At 41.9% G+C, this 24,513-nt stretch overlaps 1 protein-coding gene across 1 annotated transcript in view; it reads left to right on the top strand.

Moving 5' to 3' along the window:
* The window catches only part of LOC145357341 (gamma-secretase subunit Aph-1b), a 67,791-nt gene that overhangs the window by 37,202 nt on the left and 6,076 nt on the right, over nucleotides 1–24,513 (top strand). Inside the window, exons 4-5 of the mRNA XM_080210652.1 lie at nucleotides 259–381; nucleotides 22,815–22,942. Of these exons, the coding sequence (XP_080066778.1) occupies nucleotides 259–381; nucleotides 22,815–22,942 (251 nt within the window). The remainder of the gene's footprint in view (nucleotides 1–258; nucleotides 382–22,814; nucleotides 22,943–24,513) is intronic.

Below are 24,513 nucleotides of genomic sequence, written 5' to 3'. Positions count from 1 at the left end.
TGCACCTAACCAGCACGTCTTTCAAACAAGGGGAGGAAACCAGAGCACCCAGAGGAAATCCAAACAGATCTGGGGAGAATGTGCAAACTCCACACAGACAGTGACCCAAGCCAGGTATTGAACCTGGGTCCCTGGTGCTGTGAGGCAGCACTGCTACCTTGCTCTCCTAGGTGGATTTATGTTGCAATTTTTCCATGAGCTTTTTTTCTTGCCATGTATTTTAAATTGCAAATTAAAGTTGTCCTTTTGTATTTTCAGTGGCAGGACTTGGATTTGGAATAATGAGTGGAGCTTTCTCTGTTGTCAACATACTTGCAGGATCTGTGGGACCAGGAACTGTGGGAATCTTTAGTGATTCTCAGTATTACTTCCTCACATCAGGTATTCTGTTTAGCATTTCAAATATCCTTGATGAACAAAGCTTCAATCTAACACACACAATTCTATTGAATATTGAGTTTTCAGCAAAATAAATGATTGCGTTAGTTTGTTTTTTAAAATGTTAAACACTTTAGAAGTAAAATATCTTTTGTAATTTGCTCTGTTTCTCTAAACCTGCTTGATCAAGAGGGTTTGATATTGCTATGATAAGCTGTGCTGAAGTTACTGGGCTTCACACCATTCTGCTGGAGGAGGGGGGTGGGCTCAGGTGGATCTCTGGTTGGAGGGGGGATGAGAGGGGGAGGGTGGCTCTTTGCTTGAAGGGGGGAGAATGGATCTCTGTTTGGGGAGGGGGGAGGTGGGAGGTGGGGAGGATGGATCTCTGTTTATAGGGGCAGGACGTAAACCGTTCCAGACACACAAACCTTTGACTGTTTTAATTCCTATCCTTTAACAGTAAAAAGCATCTCTTTTCAAAATATTGTTATGCTTTAGAAAGCTAATAAACTAATTTTCCTGGATAAACTACCATTACATTCATCTGATCTAAAATATTAAACTTCTGACGCCTTAAGTATGTCCTAGATGTTCCTTGGACTAAAAATATTTTCTAAAGAACTGTTGCTTCAGGATATGTGCTACAAGCATCGGCTTTGATATATATTTATTTTACAATATGTTGATGGGGAGACGTCTCTGTGACAACAGGAATGAACTGACACTCAATGATATGGATGTACTTTGTTCGAAGTAAATCCTCAGAAATGCAAATTTTATTTTGCATTTGAGCCCCGCAAGTAGACACAGTCAGCCCAAAATAACCCAAGCAGCTCACATTCATTACTGAGACAAAAGTAGATAGTTGAAATAGATGCAAGTGTAATCTTTCGACAAAAGCTTTAAGTTTAAAAGTATTATCAGATTGTTAGAACAATATTTTCTCTAACAGGAGCAGGTATAATTATTGCCAACCCTCCCATGTGTCAGAGAGCCGCTCTTTCTGCTTTTTTTCTTTCCCGCCCGGGCACGCTGCTTCAGATCTTTTTTTGAACTTCGCATTGTGCAATTCAGAGCTCCAATCATTCTGGCAGTGTTAAGCCCCACCCACAGCGCAAATCGGACCGGAGCCGGCAAAAAGCGTATGGGCCCACTGCAAAGAGGATTCCGGGCTCGGATCTGTATTATGCCTGGATCTGGCCCTTAGATTCCAAATGGTAAAATCAGGCCCTAAGTGTCCAGCATTACAGCAATTAAAATTTGCATTTAATATGGCTTTTCACAGGAATGTTGCTGAACATAATTTGACAACAGGTCCCATAAGGAGATTGAAACAGGTGAGGCAAGTCTTAAAAGGTATATTAAATAAAGGAGGAGAAAGATAGAGTTCTGAAATGTTTTGAGGAGAGAATTGCAGAGCTTAATGTCTAGAGAACAGAAGGCATATAGGATGGTGAAAATTAAGGATGTACAAAATGTGAGGATTTCAAGATGTGCAGATTTCAGAAGATTGCAAGGCTTAGAAGTGGATGCAGTGATTGAGCAAACAGTGTTACTACATACTTTTACAAACTCCGCTGTTGTGGTGGAAGGAACCCTTCCACATTGGTTTATGGCTGCAGCTGTGACCACCTCCCTGTGACAGCTGCAAGTGAGTATTCAAATTGAATTTGGAGTGCTGACCCACAACCTGCCATGGGAGGCTGTCTCCAGGTATCTGCAGGGATACCATTGGGGGGGAGCCCACAGATGACTAAAATTGCAGTCATCCTCTGATCGTTGCCTTTGATAGATCTTTTAATTATATTAACAAGCTACCCACTTCTTGTAGCTGGGTGGTTGTTATCCCACCCATTCTGCCTCCTTAACAATGGTCCGAAGATGGTATGTTAATGGTAAATCAGCATGCTGGCCAGCGCTGAGAAATTCTGAGCTTGTTTGCTTCAGTCCCTGTCTCCTATGATCTTCTAAAATCCAACCCTTTGTGTTTGTCTGTATGTGTGAGGATGAGAGAGTAAAATACTAATTAATGGTAAAAGCTCGTTTTTTGTTCAGTGCTGATGGCAGATGAAACAGAGGTTGGAAACAGAGGTTTATAAAACTTATAGAACATGTAAACATAATGAAATGTGGTTTAGGGATTTGCATAAGTTGTGATTTGTTGCTGATCTGACCATTTGAGTTGTGTACATATTGGAATCTGTTTATTTTATTCCAGATGATGTGGCTCATAGATATTTTTCTGCAATATTCTGGTAACCATGTAGAAAATTAGTACATCAAAGTAAAAACAAAACCATGGACCAAATGTAGATGTAAAAGCAGCAGATGGAGATCTTTGGGGCTTATTTTTCATACAATGGATGTGAATGTCGCAGTTTAGGCTGGTATTGATTTCCCATCCTCAATTTATTTTTTATTTGTTCATGGGATATGGGTTCTGCTGGTGGGCCAGCATTTATTCCCCATCCCTGAGGGCATTTTAAAAGTCAACTACATTTATTGGATCTGAAGACACATATTGGCCAGACCAAGTAAGGACAACAGATGTCCTTCCCTGAAGGACTATGAACCAGGAGGATTTTTACCACATTTGACAATGGTTTCATTGTCAGCATTGGACATTTAATTCCAGATTATTTTATTGAATTCAGGGGGACGATTCTCCCAAAAGTGCTGAATTGGTGGGAAAACTGTTCTAGATCATGACTGTTTTCTCAGTTCAACTTCACTTGAATCTCTGCACTCTGTGCAATGCAGAGGTCCCAGTCATGAATCTCATTAAAAATCCAGAGGTGGGGGGGGTGCCGTGCCTATTCGCACCGGTGTCTGACAGTCCTGGGAGTCTGCGTGTGCGTAGTGGCCTTGATCTGTTAGTCTCTTTGTTTGCTGACAAACTCGATCGCTGGTAGCCCGGGATCCCCACAGTGCTGCCCCTCCAGCACCCACCACCACCATGACCACAGACCAGTCGTGGCTTCCACAGCAATTCCCGGGTCAGCCCTGACCCCCTGTCCCAGAGCACCTGAGGCAGGCAGACCCACCCCAGTCGCTGCCCTCGCTCCATCCCAGACTGATTGCCATGCAGAGTGGCATTGGGACCCCCACTCCCACTGACTGCTGTTAAGCCTCACTCACAATAGGCCATGCCTGATGGGCAGTGCCAACGTGTCCCCTGGGTATGGTCTTTTGGACTGTGTTGGGGGCACAGGCTGACACTACCAGGAAACTCATGCCTAGGAGCACCACCACCTGACCCCTGGGGGGCCCTGATTACCCACCCTTCATTCTAGTGGGGTCTCCCGCTAATTCCCTGAATATGGAAAGCTACTCTAAACCACACCAGAATGAAGCACCCCTGGCGGGGTGGGAGATACAATTGGGACCAGTAAGTGCCTGATAATGACATTTGAAATACATTTAAAACATATGTGTAAAAAAATTCAAATTACTTGCCTTACTGCCAGTTTCCAACTGGACTGCAACTGTGCTCTGGCTCTGGGAGATGTGCATGCAATCTCTTCTCTCTCTCTCTCTCTCCCCCTCTCTCTCTCTCTCTCTCTCTCTCTCTGCCCCCCCCCCCCCCCCCCCCCCCAATCCCCACGCAAGAGTTTACTGCCATAGTGGGATTCAAACATGGGTCCCCAGAGTATTGCCCTGGGCATTGAGATTACTACTTCAGTGACAATACCACTATGCCACTGCCTCCCCAGTTAGTCTTGAGAAAGTGGAAGTGAGCTGCTTTTTGAACTGCTGCAATCAGTGTGGTGTAGGTGCACCCACAGTGCTGTTTGTGAAGGTGTCCCAGGATTTTGACCCAGTGACAGTGGAGGAATGGTGATATTGTTCCAAGTAAAAAGTCTGACAACACCAGGTTTTAGTCCAACCGATTTATTTGATAATAGACTCACAAGCTTTTGGGGTTAGCCCCTTCGTCAGGTGAATGGAGAGTTCTGGCCTCAGAACTGGCCAGAACTCTCCATTCACCTGACGAAAGGGCTAACCCCAAAAGCTTGTGAGTCTATTTTCAAATAAATCGGTTGGACTAAAACCTGGTGTTGTCAGACTTTTTACTGTGTTTATGCCCGTCCAACGCCGGCATACCCACATCATGATATTGTTCCAAGACAGAGCAATGAGTGGCTTGGAGGGGAAATTGCAGGTGGTGATGCTGTCATGTCTGCTGCCCTTGACGTTTTAGATGGTGGTGGTTGTGGGTCTGGAAGTTTAAAGAGCCTTGGTAAGTTCCTGTAGTACATCTTGTAGATGTTACATACTGCTGCCACTGGGTTCCTCTGATCCACAGTCAAGCAGGCTGTTTTGTCCTAGATAGTGTTGGGCTTCTTGAGTATTGTTGGAGCTGCACTCGCGTAGGTAAGTAGGAAGTATTCCATCATTCTCCTAACTTGTGCCTTGTAGTTGATGGACTGTCATTAGGAGTCAGAAGGTGAGTTAATTGATTGAAAGTGAATTTCTGAGAAGACAAGAATAGAGTTAAGAAAATATGCATGCCTGTCACAATGTGTGTTTATGTGAACCTATCTATTTACTGTAATATTCGCCTAGGAATATTGTAAACTCAAAACATTTGAAGAGTGATTTTATGCTTTGCAGAGGTCTCTTTAGATAGTAAACAGGGTAAAGTGGCCTGAAGATTTGTGGGCAAAAATAACAGCGTATTGGCCCGGGTTCAATTCTGGCCTTGGGTCGCTATCTGTATGGCGATTGCACCTTCTCCTGTGTCTGCATGGGTTTCCTCCTGGTCTGCTGTTTTTTTTCCCATACTCCAAGATATGCTGATTAGGTTGAGTTAAGTTACCCCTTAGTGTCAGGGAGATTATCAGGGTAAATATGTGGGTTTACAGGGATAGGGCCTGATTTGGATGGCTGTTGATGTAGGCTTGATGGACCGAGTAGCCTCTTTCTGCACTGTGGGGATCCTATGAATCATTACTGCTCATCACTATTGGAGTAAACCTCCAGCATATGCAAAAATCAGGAAGTTGCTATCTGGATTGCACTGCTAGAGACTCTAATACATTGGAATTTTGCCAAGAGAATCCAGCATTGAAATACATGGATTAGAATGAAGCTGCAGTGCTCTTGTAATAATTGTTCACTAAAATTGCCAGATAAAGCAAGTACTTGTACATTCTAGTTTTAAGTAATTTTTTTAAAGGTATCTGAAGTCCTAATTAGTGCCAAGTGATCTCTCTGGCATTGTAATTCTTTTGCTTTCCTTTTAATTTTCAAATCTCTCTTCATCTCATCTTTCTTTCCTTATCTAGATTTCTATACATAATTTGGCAGAGTTATTCTAACTTGCATTTCATGATTCATACTCTGCATACCAACTAAGAATTCTTCTCTCGGACTTGTTAAGGAGATGCGCAGTTACTGGCCATTCTCTCACAGGTACTGGGTCACTCTTGGGAGATGTTGTGCCAAAATGGATTGTGAAATACCTAAAGATTTTCATTTTTAATTTTTCGGACAATAATTAAAACGTGTAGGAATAAAATTGCACGCTTGTACAAATTAATCATCAATACCAGAGAGGATGTTTGGAAGTAACTGCTAATCGCAATATTCCATTGCAAAAGCTCACAGGAAGTGTGTCCAAATGTGTGTTTAATGAATGAATGAATGACACAATTCCTTTGCTGCTGATACAGTATCCAGGCCAGTGGCTCCAAAGTAAGGAAGCTAATCTCTGATCAAACTGTTATCAATTTTTACCTTGTTATTTTGAAACAAGTGCATATATTTATTTCTGCTGCTGAAAGATTGTAGGCTGTATAAAAACTCTTTCTATTTAAATGACAACTTTAAAGTGACTGGCATTTAATTCATTGATCATCAACTTTCGTCAGTAATGTTATTAGAATAAAGGAAGCATTTCCAGAGTTTTTATTGAAAATATGTACATTGTGGATAGAATGAGTTTTATAAAATGAGATGAACTCAATGTTTGCAATAACATCTTGTATTTATATAGATCTTTAATGTAGTAAAATGTCATGAGGCATTTCATAGGAATGTCACGGAGCATAACTTGACATCGAGTCATGTAAGGATATATTAATACAAGTGACCAGACGGCTAGTTAAAGAGGTAGGTCTTAAAGGATGCCTTAAAGAAGGAGAGAAATAGAAAGGTGGCAAAGTTTAGGGAGGGAATTCTAGTGCCAAGGGCTTTGGCAGCTGAGGAGTTGCAGAAGAAATGAAAGAGTGCGGTTATCTTGGAAGGTTGTAGGGCTGGAGGGAATTACAGGGCTAGGGAGAGGCCATGAAAAGAATGACAATTTTAAAATCCAAGCTAATGTTCAACTTGGAGCTGATATAGATTAGTGAACATAAGGGTGGTAGGCAAATGGGACGTGGAGGGAATTAGGATTTGGGCATTATAATATTGGATAAGCATAAGTTTCTATAAGATAGGAGATGGCAGTCCAGCCAGGAGTTGATTTCAATCATCAAGAGTAAACACCAAGATGTGAATGAGGATCTCGGCGCAGATGAGCCAAGGCAGGGCTGAGTTGGGTAAGGGTGGTCTTAGTGACGGCATGGCTGTACACTTAGAAGCCTGCCTTAAGGTCAAATATGACACCGAAATTATGAACAGCCTGGTTCAACCTTGCACTGTTGCCATGGAAAGGGAAAGAGTCTGGCTAAGGAATGGAGTTTGTGATGGGGAGTGAAGACAGGATGCTGCAGAAAGCTTTCGTCGAAGATAAACAAACTCTATGTCATGATTTTTATCTTTCTTGATGTTACTTGAATCTACATCAAAGAAGCAACAGTAATGCCAAGAAGCAAAATAAGCAGCCAACCATATTGAAGAACATTCACAAACAAGAAGCCAAGAACTTATCTGCATTGGTTATCCTTCACTTTTGATGGCAAAACAGATTAAACCTGAAAGATACTTCTGGATTTCTGCAGGTAACTGCACACATGCAGACTCCAGAAGTTGCTGTCCATCAAATGGTGACAAATATATGGCAGTACAATTTGGACCAATGGCTTTATCAATTGCTTTGTGCTCACATTATACATCCTTGATTCAGTGTACCTTGAATAAGTAGTTGAGAGTAGCCCATTTGTGCGTATTGCTGTTCTGCTGTCTGATTTCATGAACTGAATCTGTTTATAAAACTGTCGGTCCAAACAAAGTCCTCAGACCCCTTTACAACAGTGTGAACAACCCTCGCTGAGCTGAATTCATTAATAGGACTGGGAGTTCAGTTAAAGTTTAAAGTTCATGTATTAGTGTCACAAGTAGGCTACATTAACACTGCAATGAAGTTACTGTGAAAATCCGGTACCTATTCGGGAACACTGAGGGAGAACTTAATATGGCCAATACACCTAACCACATCTTTTGGACTGAGAGAAAACTGGAACAACCTGGAGGAAACCCACGCAGACACAAGAATAATGTGCAAACTCCACACAGACAGATTTGAACCTGGATCCTTGGCACTGAGCCAGCAATGCTAACCACAGTGCCACCCAGTTAAGCATTCCTAATGAGATTCCATCTCAACAAAGATTGATGAGATGTTTGATATGAGAACATATCAACAAAGCCCTCAGAACTGAATATATTAGAACCTGTGATGTATTGGACCAGATGATCGTCTGTTCAACTGCTTCAAAAGCTGAGCAAATGGCTAGGCTGTTGATCAATTTAAAGATGAAAGCACAGTGTCTAAATGATACTTGAACATATGAATCTCAATATTGCTAAATGCAGGATAGCTCATAATCCAGTGGATAATGTACCCTCATACATCTGAATGTTTTCACAATGCTGGGCAATTTAATGGTCATTTAGCTCTTAAGAACAAAGTTCTATCATCAGTCATTGCATTTAAAATATACTTCAGTTCTCATACAGTGTCAAATTATTGTGTGATTTCAGCAACAATTTATGAACCTACCTGTGTAAAAGTTTTTAACTCCAGTGCAGGCTTCTCTCCTAAGTCACAACTCCTCTGACCTGATGTGGTTTTCATAAGGTTCAGAAATCTACCTGCCCTGCTGAACATTTTGAACACCACGAAATATAAAATTGAGGTTGGCAACAATGTGGCAGTTAGTATGGCAGACTTAGGTTTTTGTGTTTGACAGTGTTCTGCCACATTTTCTAAACTGGTGATTAGTAGGAATGAGAATTCCAGTCTCATGGCAAAGTCTGGCCCCTAGTTTCAGGCTAAGAGATTTGTTATTTAAAGCTGAAGAAAATGTTTCTGAATCTTTGGAATTCTCTGTCGCACAAGGCTGTCAATGATCCCCATCTTGAAAGTATTCAATAAACCTATGGCCACTCAAGGGAAAACACAGTAAAAAGTCTGACAACACCAGGTTTTAGTCCAACCGATTTATTTGATAGTAAACGCACAAGCTTTCTGGTTAGTCCCTTCGTCAGGTGAATGGAGAGTTCTGGCCTCAGATAGAGCATATAAAGCACAGACAGTTTACAGATTACTGATTAGAATGCGAATCTTTACACCTAACCTGCTGTTCAAGTCTTGAAGTGGCCGACAATGTGAGTGGAAGGAGCACTGATCACAGGCTAAAGAGATGTGTATTGTCTCCAGACAGTACAGTGAGTGAAGTTTTGCAAACCTAGGCAAGTGTTGGGGGTTACAGATAGTGCGACATGAACCCAAGATCCTTGTTGAGACCGTCCTCATGTGTGGAACTTGGCTATAAGTCTCTGCTCAGCGACTCTGCGCTGTCGTGTGTCGTGAAGGCCGCCTTGGAGAATGCTTACCCGAAGGTCAGAGGCTGAATGCCCGTGACCACTGAAGTGTTCGCCAACAGGAAGGGAACAGTCTTGCCTGGTGATTGTCGAGCGATGTTCATTCATCCGTTGTCATAGCGTCTGCATGGTCTCCCCAATGTACCATGCTTCGGGACATCCTTCCTTGCAACGTATCAGGTAGACAATGTTGGCCGAGTTGCAAGAGTATTTACCGTGTACCTGGTGGATGGTATTCTCACGTGTGATGATGGTATCCGTGTCGATGATCCGGCATGTCTTGCAGAGGTTGCTGTGGCAGGGTTGTGTGGTATTGTGGTCACTGTTCTCCTGAAGACTGGGTAGTTTGCTGCGAACAATGGTCTGTTTGAGGTTGTGTGGTTGTCTGAAGGCAAGAAGTGGGGGTGTGGGGATGGCCCTGGTGAGATGTTCGTCTTCATCAATGATATGTTGAAGACTCCGGAGAAGATGTTGTAGCTTCTCCGCTCCAGGGAAGTACTGGATGACGAAGGGTACTGTGTCCCCTGACAAAGGGACTAACCCGAAAGCTTGTGCGTTTATTATCAAATAAATCGGTTGGACTAAAACCTGGTGTTGTCAGACTTTTTACTGTGTTTACCCCAGTCCAACGCCGGCACATCCACATCACTCAAGGGAATCCAGGAATATGGGGATAAAATGGAGTTGATGTAAAAGTTCAGGCAGGGTCTTATTGAATGGCAGAGCATCCTTGACTCTTATTTATGTTTTTGAAATTTATGTGCATTCTTTTTATATACTTAGTGTAATTATTATGTCAATGGGCTAGTAATTCAAATAGTCTGGAATAATAACCTCCAACATCCTCTGACTCCTCCATGACATGTTGACAACAGTTCTCACCAATGGAAATAGGATAGGAACTTTCATAAATAATAAAAGCAAATTACTATGGAATCTGAAACTGAAAGAGAAAATGCTGGAAAATCTCAGCAGGTATGGCAGCATCTGTAAGGAGAAAAAAGAGCTGACGTTTCAAGTCCAGATGACCCTTTGTTGAAGCTAAAAAGTACAGAAAGTGGGAGATATTTATACTGTAGGGTGAGAGAATGAAAGATGAGTCAAAGCCACAGAAATCAGGGGAGAAGGCTGCTAATGGCAGTCCACAGAGAGAATAAAGGATATGAATGGCCAAACGGCCGAGAAACTGAAATCAGAAGGTAAGCTGTGACATATAAAAACTGTGTGTGTGTGTATGCGCACGTGTGCACCGTTCTAGAAACTTTCATGGTCGCTAACGGAGTCAAGCACGGATGTACCATCAGCCCCATCCTATTCTCCATTGACATTGCCAGCATCCTTCACCTTGTCAAGAGCAAACACCCCAGTGGAATGAACATCCGCTGCAAGATAAATGGAAACTTTTCCACCTCAACTGGTTGAAATTGGAGAAGAAAACAGCATTTGTGGAATTCCACTATGATGTCGCCATCTCTGCTGTCTCTGAAGAGAAACTTCAAGCCATGCTTGACACCTTCGTGGAAGTGTACCAAAGAATCTGTCTCAGCCTTGACCTCAAGAACGCTGAAGTCCTTTGCTAACTCATTCCAGGCAAGATCTGGTGTCTCCCTCTTTCAAGGTCAACGGAGAAATCTTCTCAAATCTGGAATGTTACCATTACCTGCAGAGCCACCTCTCATCTCAGTCTGACATCTTTCTCTGCCTTTAAGGCACTCATTAAAATGAGTTTTTGGTCACCTAATCTGATATTGCTTTTGCTGTGGCTGAGTGCCATGTTTTGTTTTACAATGCTGCTATGGAGCATCTTGGGTCATTTTATTGTGTTAAAACTGGTATATAAATGCAAGTTATTGTTGTTTCCCAAAGGATGCTTGGGATTTGCAATAATTTGCCTGCTTCGTGGCCACATTTACTGTTGCAAGCTCTTAAAAACAACAAAACTCACTAACTACCACGGCTGAGTGGTAGTTAAAACTAAAAACTTAAAACTAAGTCTCTGGATTATTATTCTAGATCATTTGGACTCTTCTTTAGCGATCACTCTCTGACGAGTATTCAGCGTCCACGAGTGCTGCCTTCGGGCACCTAAGGACCAGAGTATTCAATGACCTTTGTGGTGACACCACAGTCCTTGTGTACAGGGCAGTCTTCCCAACTCTTCTATATGGCTCAGAAACTTGGATTGCTTATAGATGCCACTTCAAACCCTTGGAGAGGAATCATCTGAGATGGATTCTGCATCAGCTGGGAGGACAGGCATACTAACATCAGCATCCTTGAAGGAGCCAAGAGTACCAGCATTTAGATCATGATCACCCGAAACCAACTCTGCTGGGCTAGGCATGTGTTAGGTTTCAGAATCCCATTGCCAAAGCAAATCTTTATTTCACCCAGCTCAAGGAAAGCTCCTGAAGGACAAAGGCAGTGCTTCAAAGATTCCCTGAAGGCTTACCTACAGAAATGCAACTTAGATGCCAATGCTGCAGAGACCCTTGCTCAGTTGAGACCTACTTGGAGGAACCTCCTGAATGAAGAGATGCAACTCTTTGAGGACATTCGGTGTTAAGAGGAGGACTGGAAAAGGAATCTCAGCAATCTAGAGTCCAAGGAGTGAACCCATTTCCCAGAAATACCTGCCAAGTGTGCAGTCACAGATGTGGTTCTAGGATCTGCCTTACCAACTACGCAAGGACTCACACAACCCATGACCAGTTTCTTAGGTGGAAAACCATACTCGTTAGTGAGTGATTGCTGAAGAAAAGTCCAAATGACCTAGAATAATAATTCAGAGACTTAGTTCTAATTCAGTGGTGGTAGTTAGTGAGTTCTGTTGTTTTTAAGTGCTTACATCAGTAAATGTGACCACAAAGCAGGCAAATTATTGCAAACCCAAACATCCTTTGGGAACAATAATAACTTGCATTTATATACCAGTTTTAACATAATAAAGTGACCCAAAGTGCTCCATAGCAGCATTATAAAACAAAACATGGCATTGAGCCATGGAGAAAGCAATATTGGGTTAGGTGACCAAAAACTCATTTTAATGAGTGCCTTAAAAGCAGAGAAAGACGGGTAGGGAGAGTATTCCAGAACGTAGAGATGGGGCAAGTGAATGTGTGGCCAATGATGGTGGTGGAGAGTTTAAAATCAGGGAGGCACAAGAGGAAAGAAAGGAGAAGAAAGCCAGTGGGAGGAAAAATGCTCCTGTCTATCATGTCTCATTCCTGTAACACCATAGTTGACTCTTAACTGTTCTCTATGACCTTGCAAGCTATTTGTATCAAACCTGAAGTAGTTGAAGAAACTTAGGTGCAACTAGAGATAGATAATTACTGGCCTTGTCCGCAATGCCCACGCCCTCGGTATAAATTAAAATACAAATAAAGCTGGAGTCTGGAATGTGGGAAGGAAGTAACCAGAAACCAAAAACACTTCCTAGACTCGGATTTTACTTTTCCCACAGTAATTATTGGTGTAAGGCACTGTGTGCAAAAGAACGAACCTCAACATTGCAATTTATGAATCAAAATTATATTTTGATTTTGTTTTCTGCATTCTGTCAGATAATACTTCGGTTTGTTAACCTTCCAGCACAAAGCTATTTAGAATTCTGAGGTGAAAAAGCAGTTATACTAGATATTAAGGGCAAATGTATAAATGTAAAAGTAAGAGACTTTTTTCTTAAATGCAGATAAACAGTTTACAGTCTTTAACAAAGCTGTAAATACTTGAAATATATTTTAATGTTTATAGAGGCTGTAAGGAGCAATGGAAAATACTGGGAAAATAAATTAGGTATAAAACAAATCTCTTGAATCAGATTAAGTACAGCACTTATTTGAAGGCTGGGTCAATTAAAAGTGCTGTTGCAAAAGGTGGTACGATATTGATCTGTTTGCCACTCCTAGAGCACTCTCCTATGAAGATAGCAAAGTAGTAGTTATCTGCGCTTTATACTGTCTGCAGGACCTGAGAACTGGTTGAGGATGGCACATTAGAAGGAGGTTGCCAAGGTAAGACTATATGGCAGTACTGTTTAATAGGTGGATGATCCAACGATGCATGCCACAGTGTGTTGCCAGTCAATATTTAGTACTGCCTTTTGCCCTAATAGCTTTTTCATTGCTTGTGTTCTATCAGACCACATTCACACTGCAACTGGCACCCTTAAATGACTTACTGCATAAAATCATTGAAATACAGTTGAAATGCATGATGCATGAATGGACACATGGACTGCAGATGGGCACATGGCTGTTGTATAATCCATTTGCCTTAGGAAATACAACAGTGTGTGTCACCCTATTGGCATTCAGTGGGAAAGGAAATTATACTCTGGTCATGCTGAATGGTGTATCATCAATTGTTCGATATAAGTGTGGAGAGTATATTGCTTGATACTGCAATGATCCTTACGCCAAACCTGTAAAGAAGTGGAAGCAGACGTTGAAGAAGATGATCTAAATTACGACTGGTTCTCCCATCCTTATTGTGCATTTTGATTTTAGGTGTTCTTAGAGCAGATGACACTGAATTACAGCTGCTTTTGTGTTGATTCTGTCATTTCTTTACAGTCATTGCTCCGTAGGTGTGCCTGTGGTGTCAAATAAATTTGATGGCTTAGTAAATGCAGACAGTGCTGCTGTGGTGCTGCCTGGTCTTTTATCTTGTACTGCTTCAAGATATCCTTCTTGTGATACTTCAAAACCAATCTCCATAATTGTGTTACAATCACTGTGGAGACCAATTTTTTCTTAGAAAGGTATCTGAATTTCCTATGATCAACTGGAAGGGTCTCATGACAAGCTTTTAGGTTTTAAGATTTTTACTATAACAAAAGATACGTCGACTAAACACTACTGCTGTTATATCTGTTATTATCCCATAAGTGGATGCCTCATTCTGCGAGAATCAGTCCAAAGCTATTTTCACCTCCTTATGGCTTGCTTCCTTTTTCCTTTTCCAGGTGTAATACTTCTAATCCCTGAACTGATTTACATGGTGAGAATTATCCCAGACATTCTTCCCTCTAGGCAAAGCTGGGCAATTCTTCCAGCCTCATTTAAATCCTCACAAACTTGACCCTTTCAATCCAAGTTTATTTATTAGTGTCACAAGTTGACTTACATTAACATTATAATGAAGTTACTGTGAAAATTCCTTAGCCACCACATTCCGGCGCCTGTTTGGGTACACTGAGGGAAAATTTAGCACGGCCAATGCACCTAACCAGTACGTCTTTCAGACTGTGGGAGGAAACCAGAGCACCAGAGGAAACCCACGCAGACATGGGGAGAACGTGTAGTCTCCACTTAGACAGTGACTGAAGCTGGGAACCCAGGTCCCTGGCGCTGAGGCAGCAATGCTAACCACTGATCTTTGTCAGAGCTTCATTCAGCATTGTGAACAACAGAGACTACCTGCCTTTATCTTTCTGTTCTCTTATACGCTCTGCATGCTTTCTTCCATGCTCTCTCATTCTCTCACGCACTGTCCTGTGAAGTTCAACAATATCTTAAACTTGTAAGCTTATAGCACAGTGTTCACAGGGGCCTTGTCATCGGCACTGATGTGCACAACAATTGTTGGTTGTTCCACCTCTCTCGGGTGCTCTGCAGTCACTGAGTGACATCCTTGACCAAGGCAGCAGGGAGGCAACACACCATCCTGGATTTATGTTTGTGGCTGTAGAAATGCGTGTCTGTTCTGCCAATTATCGAATCACGCATCACTATTGCTCTTCTGGCCTTTATGCTCCTCTGGCTGTACAGCTGATCCACCTGAGGTGCCTTGGAGCTGCCTCTGGCAGAGAGCCTCAAATGAACCATGTCTTTATCAGTTTTCAGAACTTCATACTTGTTGAAGAGTGAGATGCACTCAGAGGACTCCTGCATTGCCTGTTTCTTTCTGATTGACTGCCTGGTGTTCACCTCTTCCTTGTCTCTACTCTTAAGCTGCGTGATACCCACGTCTATGAACAAGCTCTCCTCAACTTCTGAAATACACAGTTCGGGCTGCTGTAACTGATGACGCTTCCTGAACATATCCTCGAAACAGGGCATGTCCTGGAGTTCCCACGTAGACAAGATTTGCACGCCACCAGGGGTCAGAGCTGCCCTCCTATTCCACTGCCTATTAGATAATGAAACTTGTTAAAGTGAAATAGTTGTATTTACTCACAAGCAATGAGATTAGTAAATATATATTTGCAATTTTTACCATTTTATCTGTTGTATCAGCAAGCTGTTGATTCCCTATGAGTAATTGGGCAATGCATATTTTTGCACCCTTGTGCTATTGTAGAAACCAGAGAATTGTAAAATAAATAATATTGGGGTTTGGCAAATGGTGATTGAGAATTTCCATGATCTTTCCATTTGCTCAGCTATTGTGCTTCTGACTTGTTTCCTATCCATATGGTAGAACATAAAAATTGCAACAGCTTCTTTCTATAATAGAATCACAGTGCAGAAGAGGCCCTTGAGCCCATCAAGTCTTCACTAACGTTTAAGAAGCCCCTGACCTACATAAATCCCATTTACTAATTCCCACTGTCTCCAAATTCCCAATTAAGTTACTCTGTTCAAGTGCCACGTTGTTCAGAGCCACTTTGTTCAGAAGTATCTATCCATTTTCATATCAAAATCATTGATCACTTCCACTTCCACCATACTTGTGCGTGGTAAATCCAGATCATTAATATCTGTGTAAAAAAAAACTTCCTTATTATTCTTGTTTCTTTTGCCTAAAATGTTAAACCTGTGTCTCCTAATCCTTTTGCCACCTTATGATTCATTATACATTTAATTTATACACTTCGTTTCTGATCAATGTTTGCACTTTTTAAAATCCAAACGTTTTCCTCTTTTGCTGTGATTCTTCAATGTTTTGCCAATAAATTGTACTCCGTCAAGGTATATAAACCTTAATTTGCTGCAACAGAATTACATTTTCTCATCATGTGAAACAAATATTATGTATGACCTGGGTCACAATTGCTGGACCCAGGTCCCAGATATTGTCTAGCCAATTGCTGCTTTAAAACATGCTCAGTGCTGTAACATAGGAATGAAATGAATATTGGCCAGGACATCTTAAGAAATTATTTACATTGTCAGCCAGTGTATTTCCACATTGAGATAGTTTATGACTTGGAAAGTGACTTGCAGGTAGTGGTGTTCCATCATCCCTATCTTTGTGTTTCTAGGTGTTACAGGTCACAGGTTTGGGAGCCACTGTTAAGGTGCTGGGGACTGGAGGACTCCAAACCCTTCCAGGATTATCTGCATATGCTAAAATCTAAAAACAGTAATTTTTTTCTCCAATCTTTCTTTAATTGCTAAAAAGGATCTCCCTTATTTTCAATATCCAGAGTCACAATTTCAGCCACTGAACAAAGAAAATTGCAGCACAGGAACAGGCCCTTTGGCCCTCCAAGGCTGCACTGACCGTGCTGCTCGACTGAACTAAAACCCCCTACCTTTTCAGGGACCATATCCCTCCATTCCCATCCTATTCATGTATTTGTTCAGATGCCCCTTAAATGTTACTATGGCATTTGCTTCCACTACCTCCCCCGGCAGCGAGTTCCAGGCACCCATCACCACCTGTTTTTTTTTAAAAAAGTCTGCCTCATACATCTCCTTTAAATCATGCCTCTTGCACCTTAAACCTATTCCCGCTAGTAATTGATTCTTCCACCCTGGAGAAAAAGCTCCTGACTATCCACTTCGTCCATGCCCCTCATAATCTTGTAGGCTTCTTATCAGGTTGCCCTTCATCCTCTGTCATTGCAGTGAGAACAAACCAAGTTTTTCCAACCTCTCATTGCTAATACCCTTCACACCAAGCAACTTCCTGGTAAATCTTTTCTGTACCCTCACCAAAGCCTCCACATCCTTCTGGATGGCGTGGTGGCACAGTGGTTAGCACTGCTGCCTCACAGCGTCAGTGACCTGGGTTCGATTCTTGGCTTGGGTCATTGTCTGTGTGGAGTTTGCACGTACTCCCTTGGCTGTTTGGGTTTCTTCTGGGTGCTCCAGTTTCCTCCCACAGTCTCAAAAGACGTGCTGGTTAGGTGCATTGACCTGAACAGGTGCCCGAGTGTGGCGCTAGGGGAATTTCACAGTAACTTCATTGCAGTGTTAATGTAAGCCTGGCCTGTGGCTAATAAACAATAAACTTTAAACTTTGTTATTGTGGCGACCAGAATTGAACACCCAGTGCGGCCTAACTAAGATTCTATAAAGCTGCAACATGTCTTGCCAATTTTTAAACTCAGTGTCCTGACTGATGAAGGCAAGCAGGACGTATGTATATTTTCTTGACTACCTTCTCCACCTGTGTTGCCACTTTCAGTGATCTGTATACCTGTGCGCCCGGATCTCGCTGTCTATCAATACTCTTCAGGGTTCTCCATTTACTGTTTATTTCCCATCTGTATTATCTGTATTCCCATCCCTTCAAAAATACATTAACTCACATTTGTTCATTTTAAGTTGAAGCTATTAAGTGTATCTATTTCATTAGCAAAACTGGCATGATATAACACCAGTTTTGATAGAAATTCTCCTGTCTGCTCTAATGCCGCACAATTCTTTCATATAATATTTTTATATCTGCAACGTTTCTTATATTTTTCGTCACTGAGGGAGCCAATGTAGGCTTTGAATTTCCATCAAAAAATACAATATTGGCTCTAAATTTAAAATAAAATACAGTTCCTTAAATTTCCCTGAAAATACTTACCAAGAACTATCCACCAGACATTGAAGTAGCTGACTTTATTGTGTATAACTTTTGTTCAAAAGTAGGTTGGCTTATTTGTTGAGCTTTTCAGACAACTGAATAAACCTGGCAATAGTCGTATTGTGTTAAGCCTGGTCAATATTCTGGCTGCTCGTTAACTCGCTGGGGTTAAATTGATTCATCCTGAAAACAGGTAGTGGTGATTAGCCCACACCAGTTCAGTGGAATCGTCAACTTTGTGCTGCCTGTTCATTATAATTTTTGCTTGCAGCCAGCCATACTTGTATTGTTCATTGGCTACAAGTATCAGCAGGGGTTCCATATTTCTACTAACATTCACTCCCTAAAACAGACATGTACTTTTTTAAAGGAGCACTGTCCTGTCATTGAGATTGGAGCTGAGGGTTGTTACTTCAATGAATTTGTCCAGGAAAAGAGTAAAGAATGGAAAGCTGGAAAGGAAGAGCGATTTTCCTGTATAAGGGGTTGGGGAGGCAGAAGGCTCTGTATATGCACAATGAGAGGTTATAGGAATAGATAATCAGATGTCAACAAGAGTTTGCCCCAAGGGATTGGATGCAGTGTCACAAAATGTTCTAATGATCTTGTACGAGTGGCCAAGATCAGTAAATGTAGCTGCAATTGCTCTATTCTGCAAACCACATCATTAACCTCAACCTGCTCAATTTGCAACAGCTCTGTCAACCAATTCATGTACATGTGTGCGTGTGTCATTGAGAGATAAGTGAAGACATTGTTTTTCTCAACTGTTGAATTTAAGAAGGTTGTTCAGAGATAACAACCAACATTTGCATCTTACAGGAGTTCCATGACTGAACGAGGGAAGACATTAAATTTAATTGATTCAAGGGTAGAAGGATCTTGGGGTCCGGGTCCACAGGACTCTTAAATCGGCCTTGCAGGTGGAGGATGTGGTCAAGAAGGCGTATGGTGTACTGGCCTTCATTAATCGAGGGATTGAGTTTAGGAGTCGGGAGGTAATGCTGCAACTTTATAAGTCCCTTGTCAGGCCTCACTTGGAGTACTGTGCGCAGTTCTGGTCACCTCACTATAGGAAGGACGTAGAAGCTATTGAAAGGGTACAGAGGAGATTTACAAGGATGTTGCCTGGATTGGGAGGCAAGCCTTATGAAGATAGGTTGAGGGAGCTGGGACTCTTCTCCCTGGAGAGACGAAGGTTGAGAGGTGACCTGATAGAGGTTTATAAAATGTTGAAAGGAATAGATAGGGTGGATTCTCAGAGGCTATTTCCCCGGGTTGAAATGGTCGCTACAAGAGGACACAGATTTAAGGTGCAGGGAAGCAAGTACAGAGGTGATGTTAGGGGTAAGTTTTTCACTCAGAGGGTGGTGAGTGAATGGAATCGGCTGCTGTCAGTGGTGGTGGAGGCGAACTCGCTGGGGTCTTTTAAAAGACTTCTGGATGAGTATATGGGATTTAATGGGATTGGGGGTTATAGATAGGTCTGTGGATTGGTAGGTATTGATGTGATCGGCGCAACTTGTGGGCCGAAGGGCCTGTTCGTGCTGTAGTGTTCTATGTTCAAAATAATTTCAGAGGTTTTTAAGGCCAATGGTACCTGAGACGAAAATAGAAAAAGGTATTGAAGGAAAGGGATGTTTATTTGATTTGAGTTGCTGTGGGGAAATCTCTGATGACTAGCAACTTTGTGGGGAATGTTGAGAAGCCATGAAAGTTTTGAATTGGAGGCACCACCCAGTGTTAAATCAGGAATGTTTTCTTTTAGGACAACCAATTCATGTACATGTGTGCATGTGTCATTGAGAGATAAGTGAAGACATTGTTTTTCTCAACTGTTGAATTTAAGAAGGTTGTTCAGAGATAACAACCAACATTTGCATCTTACAGGAGTTCCATGACTGAACCGGGGAAGACATTAAATTTAATTGATTCAAAGGTAGAAGCAAAATCTTGGGGTAGAAGGATCTTGGGGTCCGGGTCCACAGGATTGTTTCTGAACCTCCTTTTGGAATTCCACATCAGAATGGAAGTTTCTTGAGACGTCGTGAAGTGTACCTTTATAAAAGTGATAACTATGCCTTGACTTGGGTAATATATACGGGATTTTTATGGGTAAAACCTATAAAGAGATGATGTCAAAAAATGTAGTTGAATTGTGTACTTCAGACCAAACATGTTTACTGCGGGTTGTTCTGTAAGACTGTTTTACTGTGTAACTTTTATCTTTAAATAAATCTTGGGTATTACTAGACTCTATGCTTTTGAAACCAGTGGCTTCTCCTCCTCATTTGCGCAGTTAGGGGAAAAAAAGGTTTATGATCAGCGCGATAGACTTCATTCTGCAGCCTGGCCTGCTGAACAGTCACATCAGCTGTAACAGTTCCCTCTTAATTTCTGTTTGCTGAGTTTGGCCTGTTTGTACACTCTCTTTAAGATTGCCATATGGCCAAACACTTGAACGGGAGTGTGGTTGTGCACTATCTCTTTGTCCCCTACACACACACACACACACACACACACACGACATTCTGAATTGTTGTGCACCCACATAACCTAGAGGGTACTTTTAATATAAACCTTTGTTCCCTTTCTCCTTTCAGCTATTCTGAACCGAAACATCCCAAAACAGTGCTGTAAGACAGTGAAGGCAACATCACTTGGTTGCGTGCTTGCGACCAACAGTTCATATTTCCATTTCACGTAATCTAGAGAAAGGCACAGAGGGGAGACTTGTACACTTTGAGACATTGGGCAGAAGCACATTGCAGCCTGGGAAGGACAAAAGGAGAGGACAGCTTGCCTGAGGTCTAGGTTTGTACATTAGTTCTACTACAGAGTCCTCAACAGGTCAAGCTACAGAAAAAAAAGTTGTTAGGGTGTACACAGCAAAATGATTGGTGTGTTGGAAAGTCTACCAGAAAGGCTATCCGAGCTTGGAGTCTATCCTTTCTAACAGAGAAGTAGCGATTAATTTCAGTTGCACAATTGTGTAGCTGAACATGATGCAGCCAATGCTTTCAGCTTCCACTGCAGTACAAGCTGTAATCGTCCAGTGAATGATTGCTGCTGAGTGAAAAAAGAATAAGCACTGAAATATTTCAGTGCTAAATACAGCAGCTGCCATCAATGTCTTTTGAAAAGCTGTAGGTGTACAATATATTGTGACTGCATGCGGAATGGAAGCTGACTGCTGCCAGTATTACTGTCAAATGTTCAAAGGGGCTTTCAGGGTGTCACAGCAGTCCTGCAACCTGACCACCAACAGATTACAAAAGGCACTGAGGAATTGTACTGTTGCCCATTTGCCACCCTTTGGTTTGCTATTTTGTTTGTATTGCAACTTACACAGAGGACTGCTGCAGAATAAATGCTTGAGTATCAAAGATACCAGCGTTTAACCAGCATGATGTGCTACCCAGGGTCACACATCAGCTGCACTCAGAGTGGAATTCCCTTTTGCTCAGGTACTTGGCAGAGTTGACATTTGGCACCCAGAAAGCAAAGTGTATGCTGTCAGTGACACCCCATACCATGGGGAAGCCTGCAATCCTTAGATATCTTTGCGCTAATTCTGCACAATCGTCTCTGTTTCTGTCAAGAGGGAATGAAATGACATTAACCCTTTCTGCTAAAGGGCCTCAGTGACCTCCCTTCTTCAGCAGTGTACTGCAAACTGCAAGGTGCTGCTAATAACAAAGAGTAGCTGTCTGGAAGGAGCAAGACACACAAAGACAGACAAAGATAGGTCCTTGATTAATAAGGGGATCAGGAGTTATGGGGAAAAGGCAGGAGAATGGGGATGAGAAAAATATCTGCCATGATTAATGGTGGAGCAGACTTGATGGGCCAAGTGATCTAATTCTGTTCCTATGCCTTATGGTCTTATGGTTCATAGCCTTGGTCACTTTCATGGTCACAGGTAATATGATCCCTGCCTTGTTCTGAGGTGTAAGTTGTGGTTAAAGCAGCTAGCAGATTTCAGTGACTTCTAGTGAAGGACAGATATCTCAAATATTGGTTACCACTGAAGTTTAGGTCACTAAAGAGTTGTTCCCTGTACATGTTGGATGAATCTTTATCTCAGTTCTCCTCCCTGTTCTGGCAGTGGTCCTGCTCTGAGTGGCTTCTCTTCATTTTCCCAGTCATGCTGTATTCCAAGAAGAAGATCTGGTAATGCATCCATGTCTGGATGAAACTAGTTGTGCAGACACCGTGAAGTCAGCACATAGCCGTCTCTTGAAACAACTATAGAAAGCACAAACAAGTATAGAATTGGAGCAACAGCTAGAAAAAATAAATCAGCAACTAACCTGTATGACGTTGATGATGATTTTACATACCACTGGTGATGAGTTTTTCATGCACCTTAATGTTGTGTTCAGCACTGCAAAGCTGAGAGGGTTTAGGCCAGAGGTTGAGTAATAAGATGGCAGTGCTGACTGACAGCATGATCTACATGCTTCTGGTAGATACTAGGTTTTTGCAAACTAATTCCTTTACTAATATGGTGCCAACCTCAATTTGCATTCATGTGTGTGCAGTGTGGATAACATCTTGGAACCTCGAGGGCCTCTTGGCATGGAAACAACTAGTGCAACTAAGCTCAATTTCACCCCTTCATCACCCTGTGTTGCGACTAAATTTATGCCACCACCTCAAAAACTAGACAAATGGAACATTCATGTTTATTGTACAGAGCATCAACTTTATTGTTCTAAAATGGTACTACTACAATTTGCGATGAACACTGCCAAGAAACAATGCTCTGGTTGAATATAATCTCTATATTGCTGGCTTATTTCTTTGGGCTGTCGCTACAACTTTACACTTTTTAGTATATGCGTTTGTTATGCTCTCTTGCAGATTTTTCTGTTATAATTCACCATTTCATTATATTTCCTTTTTTTTAACAGCTTTTATGACCATGGCCATCATCTTGCTGCATACATTCTGGAGTGTGCTATTCTTTGATGGATTTGAGAATAAGCGATGGGTGGCTATTGCAGCAGTTATTGTAACACACTTTCTGGTGTCAGCACTGGTGAGATTTCTACTCTTGGATTTGTTCCAGATATAGTGTATGTTAAAGTACTCCTGTGTTTTAAACCATTTGATTTTCATCAGCTTCTTGAGGCAATTAGGAATAGGTAATACATGCTAGCTTTGACATCATCCCACAGAAAAACAGAAAACTGTAAACTCCCAAACTAATAGTTTTTTTTCTTTCTGTTCCTCTTGTATTTTAAAAACTTCGATCAAATCACTTCATAGCCTTTACATTCTAGGGAATGCAACCCTTGTTTGCTTAATCTGTCCCTATAGCTTAACCCTTGGAGCCCAAGTGTTATTCTGGTAAACTTACATCCTCCAAGGCCAGCAGATCCTTCCTGAGTTGAGGTGCCCAGAACTTCACTTAATACTCTAGGTTTTGTTTATTCATTTGTGGAACATAGGTGTCTCTCGCTGGCCAGCATTTATTGCCCATTCTTAGTTGCCCTTGAGAAGTTGCCCTTCTTGAATCGCTGCAGTCCATGTTCTGTGGGTTGACCCACAATGCTGTTAGGGAGGGAATTGCAGGATTTTGACCCAGTGACTGTGAAGGAACGGATATTTTCAGATCAGAAAGGCTTGGAAGGGAACTTGCAGGTGTTCCCATTTATCTACTGCCTTGGTCCTTCTATTGGCAGTGGTTGTGGGTTTGGAAGGTGCTGTCTAAGGATCGCTGGTGTAGTGCATTGCTGTAGTGCATCTTGTAGGTAGTACACACTGCTGTTACTGAGCATTGGTGGTGGAGGGATTGAATGTTTGTAAATGTGGTGCCAATCAAGCGGGCTGCTTTGTCCGGGATGGTGTCAAGCTTCTTGAGTATTGTTGGAGCTTCACCCATCCAGGCAAGTGGGGAATATTCCATCACATTCCTAACTTCTGCCTTTTAGATGGTGGGTAAGCTCTGGGGAGTCAGGAGGCAAGTTACTTGCTGCAGTATTCCTACCCTCTGACCTGCTCTTGTAGCCACTGTGTTTGTGGTGAGTCCAGTTGAGTTTCGTGTCAATGCTAACCTCAAGAATGTTGACAGTGGGGGATTCAGTGATGGTTACACCATTGAATGTTAAGGGTGGTATGGTGTTAGGTGTGGTCTTGGTATTCCAGCGTGGTTTAACTAGGGCTTTGTAGAGAACTCCGTTCCTCTAAATATAAACCAACATTCCATTCTCTTGAGCAATTACATTCCACTCCATGTTAGAGGAATGGCAAAACTGACAATGATGGAGCATAAGGATTCGAAGCAGGAGTGCACCATACAACCCTCCAAGTATTTAATGATCACAGCGAATCTTTTACTTCAACTCCATTTCTTGCCCATATCTCTTGATTTCCCTCAGAGTCCATCTTGCCTTTCGAGATACTGAACGACTGAACGTTCACAGCTCTCTGGGCTAAAGAATTTTAAAGATTCACAACCCTCCTGAGTAAAAAAAATTCAAGAGGTCAGTCATGTTGAAGTTTCTTTATTAGTCACAAGTAAGGCTTACATTAACACTGCAATGAAGTTACTGTGAAATTCCTCTAGTCGCCACACTCCGGCGCCTATTCAGGTCAATATCCTCAGAC

This window comes from Carcharhinus amblyrhynchos, chromosome 1, assembly GCF_965287045.1.
Source record: "Carcharhinus amblyrhynchos chromosome 1, sCarAmb.v2.hapA, whole genome shotgun sequence".
In the NCBI taxonomy this organism is placed as follows: domain Eukaryota; kingdom Metazoa; phylum Chordata; class Chondrichthyes; order Carcharhiniformes; family Carcharhinidae; genus Carcharhinus; species Carcharhinus amblyrhynchos.
The sequence above is the reverse complement of the archived record's forward strand: the minus strand, read 5'-3'. Positions and strand labels throughout refer to the sequence as shown.